This window comes from Lissotriton vulgaris, chromosome 4_1, assembly GCF_964263255.1.
Source record: "Lissotriton vulgaris chromosome 4_1, aLisVul1.2, whole genome shotgun sequence".
NCBI classification, from domain to species: domain Eukaryota; kingdom Metazoa; phylum Chordata; class Amphibia; order Caudata; family Salamandridae; genus Lissotriton; species Lissotriton vulgaris.
This window is the reverse complement of record NC_141691.1, coordinates 549527216-549549701: the sequence shown is the minus strand read 5'-3', so window position 1 is coordinate 549549701 and position 22486 is coordinate 549527216. Positions and strand designations below refer to the sequence as shown.

The 22486-nt window shown below is 44.8% G+C and overlaps 1 protein-coding gene across 1 annotated transcript in view; it reads right to left on the bottom strand.

Annotated features, from left to right (window-relative positions):
- The window catches only part of GLB1 (galactosidase beta 1), a 277016-nt gene that overhangs the window by 223504 nt on the left and 31026 nt on the right, over positions 1 to 22486 (bottom strand). Inside the window, exon 5 of the mRNA XM_086964687.1 lies at positions 10459 to 10553. Within this exon, the coding sequence (XP_086820813.1) occupies positions 10459 to 10553 (95 nt within the window). The remainder of the gene's footprint in view (positions 1 to 10458; positions 10554 to 22486) is intronic.

Sequence of the window (22486 nt, the reverse complement as noted above, 5' to 3'; positions counted from 1 at the left end):
GTCAGATATGGAAAACTAACTAGCAAGGTTTGTTCGGACTTCCACTAGAAGGTTATTACATCCCTGGAGGATTTGGGTAATGTGTTTGTGTTTTTTTTACATGTTATCATGAATGTGGTGAATCTGGCACCCAGGTTAAGGACCTGTCTCAGAGGCACTAGGGATGGTTTGGAGAAAACCTATAAGCAGGGCATTTACGTCGTCAGTGTGATACACAACCATGAACCACTGTTTGGCAATTAAAGGGGAGTGGTATAGTTTTCACTTCTTCACCAGGTGTCAATAGTAATAGGTTTTTTCAATATGTGCTTGAACTGCACATGCGTCGTAAGATGTAAGAATTAGGTAATCCCCGTAGAGTTTCCCCATTTCCAAATGTTAGGAGAAAATTCACATATTTTTAGTTCTAATAACCATGAAAGTTAAAATGTTGACTTTTTTGCCGAATAAGTAAGCATTTTAGGTTGTGGTGTGTTCAGCAAGAGCATTCAGGACTGAATCAATTTCAGGTTGAAGTGGAAGATGTTTAAATCAATGGTAGAGTCCTACAATCATGCTTGTTCCGATGGTAGCGGACATTGTTTTTTTTTTTTTGTAAAACATAAATAAAAGGCATTTGCTGTTGACATTGCAAATGACAATGTCTTTTATTTGTGTTTTCTTTTTTGAAACATAAATAAAAGGCATTGGTATTAACAATGCCAAAAGCTTAAACTAAACTTTTAGCTGTTGACATTTTGAATTACAATGCCTTTTATTTATGTTTTACAAAAGAAAAAAAAACAATGTCATTTACAATGTCAATAGCTAAAAATAATGTCAGTGCGAGACCTATTGCATTGTAAATGCTTGTTGGTTAAAGTCCCTAAACTTTTGCTTTCCCCCCTAGACCTTTTTTCTGACATGGTGTTGACAACTTAGCTGCTTTGGGCACTTTGAGACTGCTAATCAGTGTCAAAGTGAGAATGTTCCCTGTATAAAGCATAATGGTAATTGGTTGTCCATGATTGGTATGTTTGCCTTACTAGTAAAGTCCCAAGTAAAGTGCACTATGTGTGCCAGGGCTGGGAATGCAAATGGCACTAGTGGGCCTACAGCACTATCTGTGCCACGCACACAAGTAGCTTTAAAAAGGGAACTTAGGCCTGCCATTGCAGGGCCTGTGCGCAGTTTGTTAAACAGCCATGGTGTTCTGTCAAGTACACTTACTTGCCAGACCTTACCATTCCCTTCCTATGCACATCAGACATCCCTATGGTAGGTCTAAGGTACCCCCTGGACAGGGTACAGTGCATGTGAGGTGTGTGCCATGTCCTGAAAGTGAAATAATCTCCATTTCGTTTTTCACTGTTGAAAGGCCATCTTGCCCAAAGGACAGAATGGGAAGGCTGTGCAATATGTTTTCCAGCTATCTTCCCAAGGGCTTAAGCTGGAAAGGTAAAGTTTAGTATGCCTGAACTCACAGTGTAATAACACATCTTTTTATGAAGGTGGTTTTCGCATTGTGTGTTCAGAAGCCACTCTTTTAGAAGTGTCTGAGTTTGTGTGCTCTGACATTTCTGTGTGTCTCTGCCTGGCTGTGGATTGACTATCTGGATTTGAAAGCGATATGATCTGGGGAATGTCTTGATCCATGGGACAAGGTGAGACTGCAACAGGCTGACCTGCATCTGGAGTGTATGGGGAGGAGAAGCTCCTACAGGAAAAGAGGCCTGGGTTGCTGCAATAAAACAACTGGCTCATCTCCTGCTGAGTGATTGAGAATCTAGACCCCCACTAATCAAAGGAAGAAAGGTGTTACTGGCAGTGAGGCACCCAGAACTAGTTTGAACAGGGGTCAGTGGCCCCTGAAACACAAAACCGTCAAAGCCATTGAGGGGTACAACTATGAGAGCTGAAGCCCCTGAACTTTGGAGAATGGCTTGATCAAGTGTGAACAAGACTGGAACTACTTTGTGGTCAAGAGGACCTTTGCCAAGGAAGAAACAACTGAAGAGACTGAAGGATAGTACTGAGCCTTGCTGTGTGTTCTGGGCTGGCCTGCAGTTTGCTGTTTTAACCAAGAAAAGGCTAAAGGGGCTTTGCTGTGTGCTGTGTCCCCCTGCTTGAAGGACTTTGCTTTGTGCTGTGTCCTGAAGTAACTTATCCCCAAGGGACTGAGGTGAGCTGGCTCCTTGTTCGGAAACACAGGAACACAAAAGTTGCCATGAGAGTCTCAGCGGCGCTGTGGGTGCGTGCTTGTTGCCGCCTGAGACCCTCGTAAGAACTGCCTTGTGACTATGGACGCCTGGAGTCCAAGTGAGTCTCAGCGACGCTCTGTGCGTGTGCTTTATGCAGCCTGAGACCTTCAGGAGGATTTGCCTGTAATTGTGGGCACCTGGAGTCCAGGCAAGGATCAGCGACGTGGTGTGCGTGGCTTTGTGCAGCTGAACCCCTTTGTGAGGATTGTGCAGTGATCCTGTGCACCAGAATCCAAGTGAGTTTCATTGACGCTGTGTGCGGGTGCGTTGAGCACTGTGAGACCTTCATGAGGATTTGCCTTGTTATTGTGTGCACCGGAGTAAAGTGAGTCTCAGTGACACTGTGCGCGTGACCTTCATACAGCCTGAGACCCGTGTGTGGAGTGCCCATTGCACCCAAAGCATAAGGAAAACTCAGCGACACTGTTTGCGTGTGCTTTGTGGCAACCTGAGCTCTTCGTAACTGAAGCGGCCCGGACCAGCAATCCCGGAGGAGCTGAGTTGCCGGCTCGAACCGCCGTTGCTAATTCACAAAGCTGCATTGGAGGCCCAGCCGCTGGACGAGGAGAGGAGAGTGTGTTCGTGCCCCCAGGTAACGTGTATCGACTCCTGGGGTGGGGCGTGTAGGGAGACGCTCTCTGTCAATCTCTCGTGTTGGCAGCGCGGGCCTCTGCTTTGGCCCGAATCACGGCACGTATTGCCAAGGGAGTGGCAGTACAGGGGCTGGAGTGCGAAGCTAAACTTTTTGATTACATTGTACCGTGTTGGGGGCAACTGTGAGGGGCTGACCGCAAGTCAGAAGGAGAGGTGGAGAGACCACCTAAGGCCCGGTGATTGAGCCCTGAGCGTATTATGCATTATTCCATTTCTGCTGAACGGAGTACCTGACTGTCGTATTACACATTGCATAATTTCTGCATAACGAACTACCTGATTAGTGTATGACGCATGGCATTTTATCTGCATAACGAATTACCTGATTGTCGTATGATGCATTGCCTTGTTTCTCCATAACGAACTACCTGATTACCGTATTGCGCCTTGCGTTATTCCTGCATAACGAATTACTTGATTAGTGTATTACGCATTGCCTTTCTTTGCATAACTACATATCTGGGGACTGTATTATGCATTGCATTATTTCACCTTGCAAAGTGCCTGAATGTTGCGTTACACATTGCTACGTTATGCACTACAATATTTTTACATTGCAAAAGTGCCTGATTCTAGCATTACGGACTGTATGACATGATATTAGGAGCACAGGAGAATGTTTAGAAGTGCTCATTAATATTGCCAGAACTTACAAGGGCTTGCCTAACAACCGGACAGGAGAAACATTACACAACCTCATATGTTGGATTTATATTGTGTGGTCTTATCGTATATCTTTTTACATAAAGTTTACACTTGTTTTTATTAAACTTGTGTGGATTCTATTTGTGGTGTCATCATTGAATTATTCTGAGCGTGGTTGCAAATACTTTACACAATTGCCTTGAAGATAAGCCTGGCTGCTTGTGCCAAGCTAAAGAGGGGGTGAGTGGGGCTAACTAAGGAGGTTGGAACGCAGGTCCCTATTTGGCCTAAGGTACCTACCTCAGCCAACCAGGGATCCCGGGTCTAACAGGGACAATGGCAGCTTTTACTGGAAAAGTGGCTCCACCCTCCCCCAGCACTCGCGGAACAATGGCGGGTGCTACTGGTATGCAGAGCGTGCACCCGCTTTCACGATAGTAGGTAATGACGTAGAAGTTATCAAAGCTCTGGTTGGCTTGGAACACACGGTCTGCGGGTTACGTGCACCTTCCTGGAGTTGTGTATTCACTTTAATGTTAGTGGCTGCTCACTGCCTCACGCAACGCTGATTCGTATACAAGTGCTCCTTGGGCGGCTAAACACAGCAAATGGCGGATGCTCTTTTAAAGCCTCAATAATGGCTGGAAGAGCATCACATATTACTTTATGCGCAGCGGGAAGGTGACCTCTCCTTACCTTCTACGGGCTTCTGCTGCCAACTTTACCTCTGTACCCACCTATGATCACGGTTTACAGCCTCGCTTACTCTATTTCTCCTCTAATGAGGTCACTCACTTTCCATTTGACCAACATTTTGTGTTGTGCACTTTATGCCTGTAACTACAACACTTTATATTAAGTGAACTATACGAAAGGGGTCTCCAGAGTCACTTATTCTAATATTGCTGCATTAGTTAAAACTTCAGAAATGTGTAAGTGTCCACTTGAGAGCATGACACCCACCCCTGATAAAGAGATTAAATCAGTAGTTACTTTAGACTCCAAGGCTATTTGCACAACGAGGTAGTCTAATTCTTGTTGTCTCAAACAATTCTGTTGATACAGAGAAAATTAAATGCACCGTCAGTGGTAGTAAGCACTATATAAATGCAAACTTTCAAACACAGATGGGCAATGGACTTTAACAACAGCACCTCATTCCTTTACTGCCGTCTTATCCAGGTTATTGTTTGTGCACAAGACTCCAACACCTGTCACCCTTTGGCGCTGCTGATTACAGCTTCACATAACAATGCTAACAATAAGTAGTACACCAAACAGAATAAGTCTCGGTCCTTTTGTGTTTTCTTTAATTTAATCTTTTATTATAGCATCCATATAAGATCTTTAAAACACGCTGGCTGCTGGCTGCTATATAAATGCAATTTAAGCAATTGAGAGAAGAAAAAGACTATCATTCAATATATGAAAAATAGGTAATGGAGATCCGATAATGATTATTTTATTTATTATTGGTTCCTCACAACTGAGAAACAACCGCAAACGTTTGTTTTGCTTAAACTCGCAAATGCAAGACCTATTGCATTGCAAATGCTTGTTTGAAAGAGGAATTTGGGATCCCTGAAGCGGAACGACTACACTACAATCAACTACCGCATGGAAAACCTAGGGTGGAAGCAGGGAGGCAGTGGACATCATCTGAACAATGGTTGTTGGTTATGGAATAAGAGAAACCAGGTCCTTTGTGAGAGTTAGAAGTTTGTCAGGACAGAGCTGTTGGCGTGCGAGGTGACCGGACAAGAGTAGTGGGAGGCAGACTAAGGGTGACAGCTCACCAGCAGGACATGGAAAGACGTCTAGCCAGAGCAGGAAACAGTGTGTCCAGTGCAACAATTAAATTAGTTGTTGTAAAAAAAGTAATGCACTGGTACTACACACTGATCCGGATAAATCAGTGGGATAAGCAACACAGCTCTGACTGTTGGAGGGGCTGTGGGAATGTGGGCTAACTTCTTAATTCACTGTGGAACTGCCCAAAGTTAGACACATATTGGACCCAAGAACTGGACGAAATAGATTGCAGGTGTAGCCTGACACTGATCAGGGCACTGGGGTATATTATTTTAAAGTTTCACACATACTCGGCAGGTTCTTTAACGGGACGCTTGATTGTGTTGCTACAGTGTGCAGCTAAACATGTCATGATAAGTAGATGCCGTAATGTCAAAGTACCCAGTTTTAGATACAGCATGCTTGTATGAAATTTGAGCGCTTATTTGAATGGAAAAAAATTGCGATGTTGATGGCCAGGGAAAAGAGCAATTTGCTAAAATGTGGAAAACATATTTGGCAGAATTCTCCCCAGAATTTAAAGAGATCACATGTCTCATGTTTTGAGGGTGTTGAGATTCACTGATTCAGAACACCTGAAATGAGTATACAAATGGCACGTTGACAAATGTATAGGAATGCAACTGTAGAATGGAGAGTGACCCACAAGCCTGGAAGGTGCTAAAGACATTTTGGACGATCAGCAAGAAAAGCAATGAGAGTGGCGATAGTAAGGGGAGGATTATGGGGGGCTAGTTTTTGAATTGATCAATACACACATCAGGGTGAGCATTGTTCAGATGGCATATAGGATCTGATTCAGTGATTGTAAGACATACGCGCATCGTGAAAATGTCAATTCGTTTTGAGCTTTTACAATACAAAGAAAATTGTTGACATCTGAAAGATTTTTGATGAGTGGATGGGCCTCAACTGGTTGAAGCTCAGTCCCATGGACGGAAGCTACTACCCAAGGCTTAACTTTTGCTAGTCATAGTATTGCACTACTAGCTCTGAAGTCAAGACTCATGAAAGCAGACAGAAAAAAAATCTGGCTTGCAACTACCATTATGAGTTCTGTAGTTTATACTCCTTGCTCATACGTCAGCCCTTCTTAGCAAATAGGAGGCTGTTGATGGGCTAATGGCAGAAAAGTGAGTACTTATTCACGGACTAAAGCTTAAAGGTCAAATGAATATATGGCTAAGGGCCAGATTTAGAGCTCTGCAGTCAAGTTACTCCATCACATATGTGACAGATATCCCATCCTACATATTACAAGTACATTATATCCAATGGCACTTGTAATATGGCGGATGAATCTCATGTTTGTGATGAAGTAACCCGTCTGCCTAACTCTAAATCAACAGTGCATTGCCTGTATTCAACATAAAGTCCCTGACAATAAGACAGTAAAGCAATATCCCATTGTCTTAGGCAACGGAGATTCAATCATCTCGAACCAGCTTACCATAACATATATATATATATATGTAGTGACTTAGTAAAGTCCAATCTTCTCTTTGTTTATATATTAGTTAACATGCTTTTTTCACTTGATACACTGCACAAGCACTTTCACGTTGCACTTACGAAGCAGCCTATCTGAATACTGACTTATTTATTAATCTATATAGGTTTTGAACACTCTATTGTAAATTGCTCGAATAAACCAAATGTTGGTAATCAGAACTGTGCGTTTTTGTTTTTTGTTTTGTGTTGTGTTGTTTTTGTCATTCAATGCTCTAATATATATGTATATATTTACATGGTAATCATACTGTGTAAATGCAGTTACTAAGCAACTATCTAAGATTATAAGACTCCGGCAGATCCAATTGTCTTTTTACATTAACTCTAAATCATCCCCTAAAATTGAATCAGTACTGGGCCTGTGTGTAGCCATTTGTGGGTTCAGATCAGATGAGAGGTGTTTTTCAAAGGGCGCTATATGCCGGAGATCCTCTCTCTCTGCATCCTTCCCTGGCTGTGGCCTATAAATGGCTTGTGTACTGATCTGCAACCAGGCTGCAGAATAGACCACATCGCAATTTTGTTTCAAGAGCATTACACTGCACAAAAGCGTGGGTAATATCAGACATTTACCTCTTTGCATGAACAATACTAACATCATCTATTCGCGATGAATTGTCACTCAAAGTATCACACATAATACATTGAAATGTCCAACATAAGCTTTGCTGAAATTATATAAATGTCACACATAAGCAAATGTAAACTTGGCAGCTATGTCTGGATAATTGCATCTTCTGTGAAATAGTTCTTGTGTTCAATACATTTTTTGCCTAGCCTATTTTTGTTGTGTGGTTGAGGGCCTGTTTTGGGTGGCTTTGCCAAGACATGCACTCGTTTCAGTCTTTTACTAAAGGAATATTGTGCTCGGTTTAAGATTCTGAAGTGCAAACCTGCACGTAACACCACTGGGTTATTAATTGTTCAGGGAGGAGCATGAGCAGATGAGAAGTGGTTGTCAGGTAGAAGTTAGTGTCAGAATGCAAGTCTGGTTTCACTGCACTCTTTGCGGGTCAAATTCCATGTCTTGCCTTGCGACCTCAGACTCCCATTCATTTTGGACCTCTTCCTGCATTGGCAGAGATGCCTGATTTTGGATTGTACAAGGCTGCCTGAACTTCAAGGGCATTAACTAGCAAGCATTGTATAGTTAACTAAATAATTGCTTCTGCAATGTTTACAGGCCCCCACTTGGATACATCATCTCTATTTAACATCACATAGAATGTATTTGAAAATAGCAACATATGGTCCAAACTCTTGAAAAGATCTCAAAGTAAGATTGAGAAATATAAAAACACAGACCACTGCATAGCCTTCGAGTGGCCAATATGTAATCACATGTTTTGTTGAGAAAGGCATGATGCACTTCATTTGAAAGTGTGAGTCGGTGTCAGATTTCAGGGTAATTGGACCATGATCCTAAACATTTAACTTGGTTCTAGTAGGGGACTTTTTGAAACTATTACAGTCTGATTATTACAAAGAGGAACACCACCCCCGCCCAATGTGCCAAAGAGATCTGTCATACTGGATGTACCTCAGTACAACGCCATAATTTTGATCACAGTACTTTACAACGTGGTTTTCACAACCCAAGTCATTACAACAACTTGTGTTGGAGGGCACTGGATTGAGGATTAATTTAATTTTCTATTCCAACTCCAGCCCACGTAACAGTAGGGAAGGTGTTGGAATAGAAAATCAAACTATTCCTTAACCAAGAGCTCCATCCAGCGCAAGTCGTAGTAATGACTTGCGTTGTAATGGCTGCGTTGTAAACACCGCGTTGTAAAGGATGTTTCCCGTCCTACTATAGCCTACATTCTTCATGTTAATTTATTCACCATTAGAGAGAACACGCAGAGGTCTCAGGTTTTCCAGTCATTCTGGCTTTTTTTGCCACTAGCGTACAGTACTGGCAGCAAGCATTTTGAAGTAAAAAGCACTGGCAAAGCCAAAAGACCAGCTCACTCATTTCCAAGACACAGTCGGGTTTGACGATGCATATTAGTTATAGTCGGATCATTTGTCATGGAGCATACTAGGTATATTTCATGGTAGTCGGTCAATCACTACTCTACATTGTACTTTGCTATTGTCTTTGTGACTCCCCTCTTCATTGGTACTTATACTGTATTTTTTATCCCTCGTTTTACCTCCTACTAGCACTGCCCATGTCCTAATGTTCAGACCAAAGACACCATCAGCGCACTCCAGTCTGTAGCACCAGTCCTTACTCTACTAGTCTACAGGTACTTTCCTGGTGTATGCTACCTTCCCACTGCAGGTGTCAAGCTCTTCATATTAGTTATTCTAGTCCTGTCTCAGCAGGGGTCCTGACAGATTATGGACATGAGTATTTTCTGATGCTTTACTCACGACCTGCATCCAGGCACCATCAGCAATGTCCTCGTCCAAATGCCAGCGAGATTACTGTTGATCATGCAAGTGTTTGCCTGCAACAACAGATCTGGAAAAACGAACCCTTCTTTGTGCTTCCATTTCTTCAATGTCTACCAAGATAATATGGGTCATGACATAAGAATGTACTTATTCTGTGGATTTTCATTTGTTTCTCAGAGCATTTCAGGGTCCACCAAATAAAGAAGACTTCAAAGGACATGTCCCTTAACCCCATAAGGATCTGAATTGAACCCCATAAAAAAAGTTTAATACTCATAAATCTATAGGAATCCTTTCAAACACTTACAAAGAGTTGTACTATCTGTGTTGCGTTTGACATGATTCCTATACAGAAGTAGCTAGTATCAATGTTTGAGAAACAACCTCAATTTTCTGAACTTTTGCGCCTTTCAGACTGCTGTGTAATCTGTTTTAAGCCTGTCTGTATACTTTAGGTTTCCCAAACTAAAAATAAGGTGCTCCACATATTGCAATCTAATCCCACCCCTTTCAGCTTTGCTCATAGGCATCAAGACCTTCACTAAGGCCCTTGTGGTTATCTAGCCATTGCTCATCTCCATTCCCAAATCTGCAGGACCCATGGGTCAGGTCAAGGTCAAAGGGTGTGGCTCCTCCATTGTCTTTATTCCAGAATGTCTTTTAGAAGAGCCAGCATGGGCTTACCAGTGCCAATAAAGCAGGAACAGGTTCTCATGCACTTCCACAGTGAATTAAGGTACTGAATGGATTATTCTCCACCGACACCTGGGACTGCACATTTAGATTTGATCTGGGTGGGTTGGTGGATGTTCCGCTGTGACTCACAATTATTCACCAAAGTTTGGGAGCGTGGCTCAGGAACAGTGGTGTTAGAATGCTGTACTGGCTAAGCTTTCACAGATCTTGGTTTTAAAGGTATTTGAATTAACATAGAGAGGCACACATTTTGGGAGACTTTAAAGATTATAGCTATAAAACCATCTGAAACTAATCTAATTATTTTCTAGGTGGTTTACTCTGGTCTTGGACCAATCATCAAATCTGATCAAACAGTCTCATTGGCAGGTGTAGAATATTGGAGACGTACCCTAGATTCATTAGTACATGTTCTACCACTCCTGTTCTCCAGTAAAATACATTTACACAAACAAAGCATTTCTAGTAGGCTAAAATAAAACTATTGTTGTACCTGCACAGTAATAACTGGTCCTCCATTTTCATACAGCAATGGCTTTATCTTTGGTAGAAACACTCCCATCCACCTGTCCACAGCTGCCAAATAATCTGCAAAGGAAAATCAAATTGAGGTATGAAGCTCCCCGATCAAATTCAATAAGTGCATCTCAAAGCAGCGGCAAGGCTCTTCCTTTAGGCTTTTGTGGAAAGACAGTAGCTGTCCTTATGATACAGCTGCTGTTATTTTTACTACTTTCAGTTCTTTATGCCTAAGTCAACTTTTTAATCTTATTGATTTACTAAATCTGTTGAATACAAAACCGGAATAAGGACCTGGTAGTTCCCTTCAATTCTCAGCTCTGGCTCACTCTTGAAGACAAAACAGTGGTCGAGGTTTTCAATCTGCAGCTTGATGTCATAGAAAACGTTCCCATTTTCCAAACTGACAGGCAGGAGAAGATGATATAAATGCACCATCAGGTTGCCATAATATCACTTCACTAGCTTCCATTGAGCCCGAGTAAAAGTTAAATGTTGTCTCTCTCCACCATACACAAAGCCTGTTTAGACAAGCATTTACAATGCAATGGTCTCGGCATTATTAAAGGTAGAGCTATTGGCATTGCTCATGCCATTTTTTTGTGTGTTTTTTTTAAAAATCATAAATAAATGGCATTGTCAGTTACAATGCCAATAGCTTAATCGCTCGCAAATGCATGACCTATTGCATTTACACACATACAGAGCCACCCACACATAGAGCCACCCACACATAGAGCCACCCACACATAGAGGCACTCTGCACTCTGCACTCTGCACTCTGCACTCTGCACTCTGCACTCTGCACTCTGCACTCTGCACTCTGCACTCTGAATAACAGGGGGGTGGGGGGAGGCATTGGGGGGGGGGCAGTCGCCTCTGTGCCGAACTGGTCAAGATAAAGGGGGTGATGCCAGCAAGAAACCAGAAGCCCATATTGCTGAAACAACACAAATGTGGGAGCAGGAAGGGAAGAGAGTGAGCCGAGATTAGCCAAAGAGAAGTGAGAGCAGCCCGGATAGCCAGCATCTCGAGCCCAGACTGGAGGGAAGAGCAGCAGTAAGGGTGAGAGAGGATGAAGAACCGAACCGGGACTTTTGAGTATTGCAGCAAGAAAAGAGGGAACTTGCAGATCATAGACCCCCAGAGAGACCAGACACTACCAACCAGATAACTCCACATTGTCCCCAACTCCCCCACGCTCATCATTCATTGCTGATGTACGTTGCCCAAGGTGGAAACCCTTCTGAAAACACCAAACTGCATCAAGGATTGGCAAAGACAACAGGTCTTTAATGTGATCAGGTGCCTAGAAGGGGGGGCCTTAGAGCTCGATATCGACAGCATCAAGGCTCTGGGGTCGATCATGGATGGGACAGAGGTTTGGGGTTGCACGAATACGAAGAGCCGTACTTTAGTGGAGCACAGGTTTTTAACATCTTTATTGAATCTCCCGGCGGGCAGATATGACTGCCACAAAGCTCCGAAAATTTCGGAACCGGGGGCATGTTTTTGCCGTTCTGAGTGACGGATGACGTCACAGGGTGAAAGAACGCCAAAAACACACCCCCGAATCCAAAAGAGACGGGGCTTTATTGGAGTGACGCCCCTCTCCTCCAATGGCTGGCCTCCGTTTAGGAAGACAGCCAATAGGGGTCAGAGAGGCTGGTTCAAACCCCCTAACTCCAAAACATAAAATCTTCGGGGCTCCACCCACTGCTACGCAGTGCGACGGTCCCGAGACCTAAAAAGGCTGCTTTGTGACCCTGACAGATGTACTTTAAAGTTGCTACTGTCTTCTGAGCGAGCTGTTCATAAATTAATAGCAGTGAATCATGACTTGTGAGGGTGAAATTAGACCCCGCAGTACCTGGGGTAGCAGCACACACATTCACGGTCCTCAAAGTGCGGAAGGAAGTACGGGCTCTGAGTTAGACTCAAATAGCAGGAGTGGGCCGTTCAACAGGGTGACATGGACACCTAACTGATTGAAGCACGCGTGCCAGTACTGCCGCTCGATGATTGGCAGCCTACCACCTCTCCCATTATGTTAGTACTTCACTGTGCCACACAGATCCGGAGAACAAGGGTCGTCTTCTGAGTTTGGCGAAGTTACCCATTAAGGAGGTTGCAGACTGCTCAGCTGGCACAAGGCTGAACGTGCTGCACATAAACTTGTGTGCTAGAGGCGAGAAATGCGCGCGGGGGGGGGTTAAAAATAAAGTAAACAAGGAAGTTAGATGTAAATGCATTGAAAATGGTATCAAAAGGCCATATATAGGGTAATGTATCAAATTAAAGGAATCTGTGGGGAAAAAAGGGGGGGAATGGAAAGCATGAATTAACATGGATAAAAGTTGTAAAAGTGCAATGCCCAGATAAAACTGCAGTTAAGGACAATAGAAACACGCACTGGTAACTGCCAATACACCGGGCGCCAAAAAGTGAAAAATATTGTGTAATTAAGGCAAGTTCATAGGTCTAATCACACTTAATGCAAACAGAAAGGCATCCGTGAGGCATACTTTAGATATAATTGCTCCTTGGATAATCCTTATTTGAAATTCTATATTTTGATTGTCAGCTCCTCCCCTCGTGACATCACCTTTTTCGGGATTCCTCACGGACTCCTTTGATGGAAGATCAAATTATGCAGTAGGCTGATGCAAGTATTTCCTGTTTCTTGGCTTACTATACATTGTCACATCAAGCATTTTTGAGCCCTGCACACACAAACGGAAACTCTCATTTGCCTTAATAAAGCCAGGATGGACCAAACACCTTATGTCCTTATGGGCAGCAGACAGGTTGTATTGTGGCCTCACTTCCATTAGACTGTAATTGGATTAAATGTAGTGATCTCTAATGAGTCGTTTGTGATTACCATCATTTTGAGAGAGCTACCTTTTTTTGGAATGGACTCTGCCAATCTGCACATCATTCTGCAGCTACATGAACTCTAAAACCACCCACCTGGCAGTAGCACGCAATACAACATCTCAGTATGTGCAGCTGACCATCATCCACTCTCATCCAGCTGCAACTGAGAATTCACCACCAACATCCCACCAAGCAATCCCTCATGGATCAACACCTTCTCACTGTGCAACGTTTGGTTGCTAACTCCTAAAACAACAAACGTCACTTGTCCCCACGTCCAGCCCCGAAATCCAGCACAATTGCAGAACCCAGTGCCACATCCACCGCCATGCGATCATGAATAAACGAACATGGCGAAAGTGGCCTGGGGCTCTCGCACTGTCTGATCATTCTTCCGGAGCGAGCATGAAGGCTTTTGTTACAAGCAAAGCGGTCATTTGCATCGGAGAACCGGTAGGACTCCCGCTGCTCCGGCAGCCTCGGCGTGCACGCACACCGCTGCAACCCGCCCTCCCCGCCGCCCGCGGGCGCCCTGCACACAGAACCGGGAGCAGCGCCCGAGGCCGCCCGCGCCCACCCCCTGCCCAGCCGCTGTTTAGGTAGGAAAAGAAGCGACAAACATCGGAGGCGCTGCTGCCCCAGCCGGAGTTCCTCTCCCTCGCTCCCCTCGGCTCTCCTCTGACAAGATCAGCCCGAGATTAGCAGGTCCATGCTTCCCTCAGCGCCTTGATGACTCCTGGGGGCTCCCTGGACACCCGCCGATCCCAATCCTACCAAACTTTTCCGACAGTTAAATAAATATGCGTGTAAATATATATATATTGTGCCGGACGAAGGGTAAGACAGGACAAGACGCGACGCACACGCTGCACAGGAAATGTATCATCAAATAATAACATACAAAAACCAGGAAGAGAGCAGTCATCGGTGCGCTTCGGAAACGCTGGCGCCGTGAGCGTGCGCGCGACCAAATCAGCGCGTTGCCAGCTCTTGTCGCTCCCTCTCCATTCAGAATGGTGGGAAAATGAGACAAGAGCAGGCCTGCTCTTGTCTCATTTGTCGGCAGAAATGACTGCTATAGTACGCGCTTTGCGCGTCTCTAGGCCGAAACCTAATAAAGGGCCTTCAAGTGGCTCAAACATTGGAGTCAGAACTCCCGGGGACACTGGTGGGACATCATGCAGTGAAAGAAATGCCATAACTTCAAGCCTTAAGGCTAAACTGAATACATTTTTGCTCATGTAGACATCCAAAAACTGAACTTTAGTCTAACCTAGTGTTGGGCTCCACACAGAATGTGTGCCACGACTGCAGAATGTCAGATGGAGATCCCACCACATACAACTCAGCTGACCTTCCAGATTCTCACATTTCTATAGTCTTGAACAGCTCACGCAGCAAGCCGAAGAGACCAGAAGGCAATGGATATCATTCTATTTATTCATTTAGAAGTTTTATAATCTACAGAAAATTAGTCTAAAGATATAGTAAGGTATACTAAACTAGGCTGTTGTATAGAAAGGGAATGATACTAAAATGTCAGCATTCCAGAGGTTTTTGTCAAGCAAGATACGTAATATGACCACCAAACGCCCACTGGAAATAGCAGTTTCTGGCGGTATCAACATGGAAACTGCCTTAAAGCTATGAACTTTGGATGTAGAATGAGCTACAGGCAAATCAAGATCCAAGGAAGAGAGTGAGACACAAAAAAGCATGGAAGAAAAACAGTAAGAAAAAAAAGGCAAGCAAATGCACACACTCAGGGAGGGAAAATGCAGAGGAGCAGGGGGACAAAACAGAAGATACGCATTAGAGATAACAAAGGCAGAGAAAAAAATGCCAGGAGTAATAAATCTAAGCAAACCAAGAAGCAACATAAAGGAGGGAAATAAACTGTGTTGAGAGTTGGAATGTATAACTGGACAGAAGCAAGGAAAAGTGGAACCTACTCCAGAATTAAGAACCATTACTCGATTTCAAAAAAAAGATGTGAAATCCTGAAGTCTATATAAAACATACACTCAAGTGTAAAACCGTCATGGCAACGTACAGAGCATAGCAGTAGATACCCCGGATACAGTTTGCATACCATCAGGACACAATCAAGACTAACAAAATCAAAGCACACCTCCAGTACTTCAGGCAAGACAAATCTGCATGGAAAAAGATATAATGCTTATTTCTCTCAGCCACACCAGTTACCTGCACAGAGCTCCATATTACCACCGTTCATCGATAAAGGCAAAATGATGTGCTAGGTGAATAGGTTTGCACTTAAAATAAAAATCCAGACACCCGTAAAAGACAGCAAGGGCCCAATGTACAAAAAAGGCTGGGTGCAGGGCAATTTTGTGGTGCACAGTTACTAGCTTGTCCCTCAAAAGTACCAGGCATCTACAACACCACCTTACCACAAAGGGACAGGTGGCAAAAATGTGTAGGCCACCCACCTTATTAATATTAATTGGGTTGGCATCCACTTATAGCTTGTTTCACCCTGTGGCAAATTGTGGCATAAAGACCAAACAAGGCACAGCAGACATCCATCCCTGCAGCCACATTCACAGGACACCTACATTTTTAGCACTGTCTGTCCCTTAGAGTGGACAGGGACAGTACTCAATGCTGGCACTGACATTGATACATTAGATCCTGTAGAGAAAAAGCGTGGACTTTAAAGAAGGACTAATGCTAAGTTCTAAACTCCACCAGAATATGAAGCAATATTCTTCTATTACCATATGATATAATACATACATACTGAGCATGAATCTGTAACCTTGTGGTTGTTTCTGTGTGAAGGTCAATACAGTGATGAAATACATAAGGGGTGGAATAATGGATGGATACTGTTGGACTTGGCCCTTTTTACAGGGTAATCTCTAAACTTTTTGCTTTCCTCCTAGCTTTTTTGCTGACATTGTGTTGGTGGTTTCAGGACTCTAGGCACTTTAGCACTGGTAAGCAGTGCAGAGTGTGTGCGCTCACTGCCCTCCATAAGCGAACATTGGGAACTTCCCCCTTATGGGATAATTCCTAAAAAAAACAAAATAAGTATGGTATGTTAGATATGTGTGGAATGAAAATGATAAATGCTGCGCAATGGTGTGCACAGATTTACATTTACTATTATAGGAATGCCACTTTTAGAAGTTGGCATGTCTGTGTGCCTGCCTGCATGTCTGTTTCTAAAAGTGACCAGGGCTGGTGAGAAGTGGGTGGCTCCAGGGAGGCAGGGTCAGGCTGAGTGGGAGGTCTGCAACTAGAGTAGTAGGCGGAGAAATCCCCTGTCCCTGACTAGGGCAGTGCCTGTCCAGTACAAGGCTAGCTCCGCCCCCTACTAACACCCCTTCCAGTGCCAGTTGGCACTGGAACTTCGAAGACCCTTCCAGAAACCCCTACCCCCAGACCCTTCCAGAAGATTCTACCACCTTTCAGACGCAGGGCAGGGAGGTGTATAAATGCAGGGGCTGTGAGCCCATGTGGGGTGCTTGTGCCTGTGCTGACGTGGAGGGGACACCCTGCCAGGAGGACCAGGAAGAGACCCTGCTGGAGTAAAGGCTGCTGCGCCGGGAGGATTGCCACCTTGCTAAGTCAGACTGTTCTTAGGAACTGCTACTTCGTTGGGCTGAGCTGCCCTACTGCCTGCTGACCTTTGCCCAGCCTGTGCCTATTTCATAGCAACTCGTGGGCGCTACAATTGGACTCCTGCCCCAGAGGACTTTGCTCTGCCTGCAGTTAAATAAGGGGGGCTGGTGACCTGCAGCGCAGTGCTGCCAACGTGATGAGAGGGAATTCCGGCGTGTGGGATTCCCCCCTTTTGCTCCCGACACTAGCGGGAGTCCACCCCGCATGTGAACACCTTTTTAATCACGAGCAGGAGCCTTGCTTGATAAAACTTGCGGTGCCTACCCCGCGTTCTGCCACTTTTTGTTAAAGCCAGGAGTGTGTGCCCACCCGCTCTCTGAAATCCTCTGGAAGAAACACCGCCGCCGGCCCGAGATGTCTATGGATTCCCTTCCTCGTGATCGCCTCAAATTATAACTGTGGGGGACCCGAGAGCGCTGTGGGCTTTCACCGCCGCTCGCCCTGGGTTGCATGCATGAGGAGAGGATTCCCTGCGACATCAGAAAAGCGCTGAAGTAAAGGAAGTCAGGCAGGTGTCTGTGGGCGGGGCCTGCCCCGGAAGTCTAAGTCCCAAGCGGAGGCTCCCGTGAGCAGGTGGGAGCCCCGCGCAGGCCAGCCCAGGAGAGTGGAGACCCAAGGAAGCCCCAGGTGAGTGGGGCTTCACGTGGGCATAGAGATCGTGGGACACGGGTGGAGGCGGACGGCGGCTGACTGCTTCGCTCAGCCACAGGGAGTGGTGAGTGGGGCTGAGCCTATCTTCCTTTCTTTTGGGGATTGTGTTCTCCCGGGCCCCCGGTGCCTGTCCTTCTCGAGTTGTCCCACGGGAGAGCGGGCAGCTCCAACGTCCTGGGGGGCCAAATCGATTCCAAGAGTCCCAGAGTGAGGCTCCTATGCGAACCTTGGTGCCAGTGACTACTTTGGCTACACAGCAGCGCCGCAGTTGCGGGCCGCTACAACATTGGTACTTTCGGGCCTCAGAGGGGGGCTCCAACTTGGGCAGTGCTTCGTGGACACACAGGGGCACCGCAGTTGCGGGCCACTGCAACGTTGGGGGCAATTATTTTGTGCGTTACTATGGGGGCATTCCAGAATATGGTTGATACCCATGCCCATATGACTAAACCTCCTGTTTTTACACTGATGGTGATGCCTAATGTCCTACCACGATGCTTAGATGGTGCCTAAAGCATATGTTTATGCCTAATGAGATACCCCATATTATGCCTAATGTTTTTATGCCTAATGAATTGCCTCATGTGACTATGCCCAATGCTAAGATGGTTATGCCTGATGCTATACATAATGTGGTTCATGCCTATTGGGGGTTTGCCTAATGGTAACAAGATTTATGCCTAATGTGGTTTACGCTGATTGCAAGGTTGTTACCTTCATTATTTTACCCGTAGGGACTGGGATTCTTACATTTAAGGTTTATGCCTCACAATGTGGCATTTATGCTAGGGGGATGTCTGACGTCAGGTCATTTGGTTCATGCCTGAGCTAATGTCTTGTATGCCTCCTGTTAATATGATGCTAAGTTTATGATCTTGCCAGTAGGTACTGGGTGTTCTTTATAGATGACTTGTACTTTTGCGATGGTTCTGGCAGCAACCAGGCGTTGCCTTGTACATAACCCCCTGTAAATAATGTCCTGGTGCCTGTAGGCACAGTATATATGTCTGTGATTCTAATGTGTTTCTAGAATACAAAGACTATTTGTATATAACATTGTGTGGAGTCTCTTTTGTAGTGTGCCTAGAGTGTCGCCGCTGTGTGTTTGTGTTGCGCTATCGCTTTGCACATTGCCACTGGGTAGGCCTGACTGCTCCTTCCAAGCTACCAAAGGGGTGAGCAGGGATTATCCTAGGGGTGTACTTCCCTCGCCCTGACTAGACCGGGGGTTTCTGCCTGGCTCTGGTGCGTGCCCTAGCCTACCGGAAATCCCCGTCTCTAACAGATACGGACCTAAATCAATCTAAACAGATTTTCAAATTAGATACAAGTTTCCCTGTGGAGTGGAATATACTGAATCACATGAAGTATTTCTATAACAAACATGACCAGGTAAAAGTTATTTCTATAAATGATTGAAATATATTTTTGTAAGTGAAACCTATGACATATATCATCACACACCATGTTCTAGTTTGGAACAATAAAGGATGAGTGGTCTTAGAATACAGACGTATGAAATATAACACTATCTTGTAATGGTTTACAATCTCCAGGCATTTCTCTGTCACCCTAAGGAAGCAACCAACATTGATACAGAGTCATGTTTGTAATTAACTCATTCTGCTTAGACTGTTTACTTTTACCCCAGTGGATTTTCTGTTTGTTTCACATTTCCTCTGCTCTGTTATTTTGTTCAGTGGATTAATATTATTTTTGATTCCGGATATAAGAGGCCATGGAATGTCACAAAAGGGAGATCTTAGTTCATTCATATTATGAAGGTGAAGAAGCAAAAGACAAATACAATTTGATCAACTCAGAAGTTGACATGAAGACAGGCCAGGCTTTCATAAAAAGCTGCTATCAAGGCAGACTAATACAATTGATGGAAAGCAACTAACGGCGCCTGGAGCTGGAACAAAAATGTCTTTCCACCACTTGCTGTAAGAAAAAACTGTCTTTCTTTCCATTTGACTCCCTGTGGCAAAGGCTCAATGATGACTGCCAATCATTTCATTCTGCTTGCTTTTTAACATTTCAAGCCTACATTCTTGCACCCATTGTGATCTAAAGAAGCTGTCATGGTAGGGCCATGCGGAGAACGGAAATGACAATTACTTGTTTTTTGAAAAGAGGGTGGGAGCATTGTTTGGGAACTGAGGGCAGCGTCACTCACTTAAACTAATATTTGGGTCAACAACACTGAGATGGAACAATCTGCATATTAGTGCGACAAGTGCCATATACTGCAAATGGTTGGTCCCCATAGAGACAAACTGAACTACACCAAGAAATAATGCAGTTCTTTTTTTATAAACAATTGTTGTGTTTTTGCAGGTACATAATACAAATCAACACGATCCAGCACCCTGCAAAAGCAAAGTTAAAACATGGGTGATGTAGTTTCCACCCCAACAGATGATCAAGCGTCCAAATTACTTAGACCCAATCTATAGCATCCCTAACATTTTCCCCAGATTCTAGCGTGTTTCTAAGGACATCCCCTTTCCCTGTAGATTCTACAGTGTAGAAGGATTCCTCCTGCTGAGTATACCAGTCCACCCCCCTCACCCACTTGTGGAGCTTAGGGAAAGGGGGAGTCAGGAGACCTTCATTGCTGCGCTATTTCTCTCGTCATGATCGGAGTGACTACACCCACCAAGATGGTCTCCCCTCAGACATCACTGATATCCTCCAAGATTCCTAACAGGGCAATTTGAAGTGCTAGGTTGATCGGTCGCTACAGTATCCTGGAGAGGGCATCCCCAATCTTAGGCCAGTAACTCTCAATCTTAGTACATAGCCATACCAGATGGTAGAAATCAGTGCCATGATGGGGACAACAGAAGCATTTGGGATGTGATATTTGTCTGCTTTCCACAGGCAGCGGACAGGGTGGTAGGTGGTGGGTGAGTAGTTTAATTTAATCATATGGTGGCTGGCCCATATCACCTGTACCTATGGAGCCATTAGAGCGCCACACCAGTCTGCGTGGTCCAGGGGCCCTACCAAGACCTCCCACTGCTGCCTAAGAGGCATCAAGCAAACAGGGCCATTGGTCACTCGTGTGGGATACATCTGGGTGATGCCCCCCTTTCTGAGATCCCTCATCAGGAGTCTGGCTTCAAGGCGATTACTTTCAGGTAGGTCTGGTGGCAGAATGGTATGACTTGATAAGGCATGTCTGAGTTGTAAGTATATATGGAACTGGTTCGGGGGCAAATGGAAGTGGGTTTGGAGGTACTGAAAAAAGCACAAATGGACCAGGTGCCAAACATCCATGAGGGTCGTTATTCCTATCATGTCCCATTTAATAAAGCGCTCCAGGTGTGATGTGATAGAGAAGCTGGCATCACCATAACGGGGTATGCTGAGTAAGTGTACGGCTTCATCCCAGAGAATGCAACAACTGTTGCCAAAGCAGGAACACAACTTTGGTAACCTCAGGAAGGTCCTGAGGGATGGGGTCCCCTTAGAGCAGTCCATTATTTAATTGATGATGGGGAGAGAAAGTTGCATCTGACAAGCTGGATCCTTCGATTCCCCACACAACTAGTCATCAATAACCAGGCGGTGAGATTCCTTGTAGCAGAGTTCCATGTTGGCCATGTCCCCGGTCTTAAAACGAGAGGCAGCATTTGTCCATACTGATGCAGGCTGTCGATCCTCCCAGAGGAAGGAGAGGATAACAGGCGTTAGTTTACAAAACCATGCTATGGGTATCATTATTGGGAAATTTTGGAATACATAAAGGAAATGAGGGAGCAACATCATTTTAAAGGGCTAACGTACCAAGTATATTAAGTGGCAGCGAAGCCCACCGCTGGAGGTCTCTTTTCACTTTGGTGTGGAAGGGGGTGAGGTTAAGGCTCTATGTCAAGCTCAGTTCTCAGGCTATATAAAAACGGAGATATTGGAAGCGGAGGTTTCTAATGGCAATTGAGGACCGCAATTACGCGATCGCATTATCTTCACAAACCGGGATCAGCTAGGATTTGTTCTTATTCACCCGGAGGCCTCCTTGTAGATAGGAGACAAATAATGCAGTTTATTACATATTCATATTCATTAAACCGGGAGGGAAAACCTAAATTGTGCTATTATCTGGGATATTCTTTCTTTGACTCTCTGTAAAGCTGCTTACGGTATTTAAACACAGATATAGAAAGAAATATTAAGAAAAGTCATGCTTCATTGTACTACATGGTTATTTGCATTTTGAACACTTGTACTATTCTTCTGCGGTCTGCACTGCTCCTAAAGATGCTGAATGAAGTATCACTGATCCCTCCCATACCACCCGCGAGCTGTGGGCAACTTTTCTGGAGTAGCTGGAGGAATCGCATACATTGTAGTTGTTGCTCCACTCTGGCTTCCCGACCTATTAATTGGAGAGTAGACATGAGCAAATGGGGAATCACTGAGGAGTGACGGCTCCACCAGATCCACACAGAGGACAACGTGTAGCACGACTTGGAGATTTGGGGGGACATGCTGGACAAATTGATGGATGAAGAGCTAGGGACTGAATTATCTACTCCCTCTCGGACTGTGAAGCCCACGAAATACTTGACGCCCTAGTAGGTCGACTCCCTGACTGATTGAATAATAAATAGTGGAGCCTGTAGGGGCTAGGTATGTGTGGAGGGATGTTGTCGCTGGCAGGGACTATGCAGGTGGACGCACCCATTCTCCCCCTGGGAGGGTCAGAGGGTACTAACACAAAGTAAGACAGCACTTCGGATTGTGGGACCTGCGTGGCACTGGGTGAGTGGTGACCTTCAGTGCACGGGGAGGGCCCTGTATTTCCTGCTGTT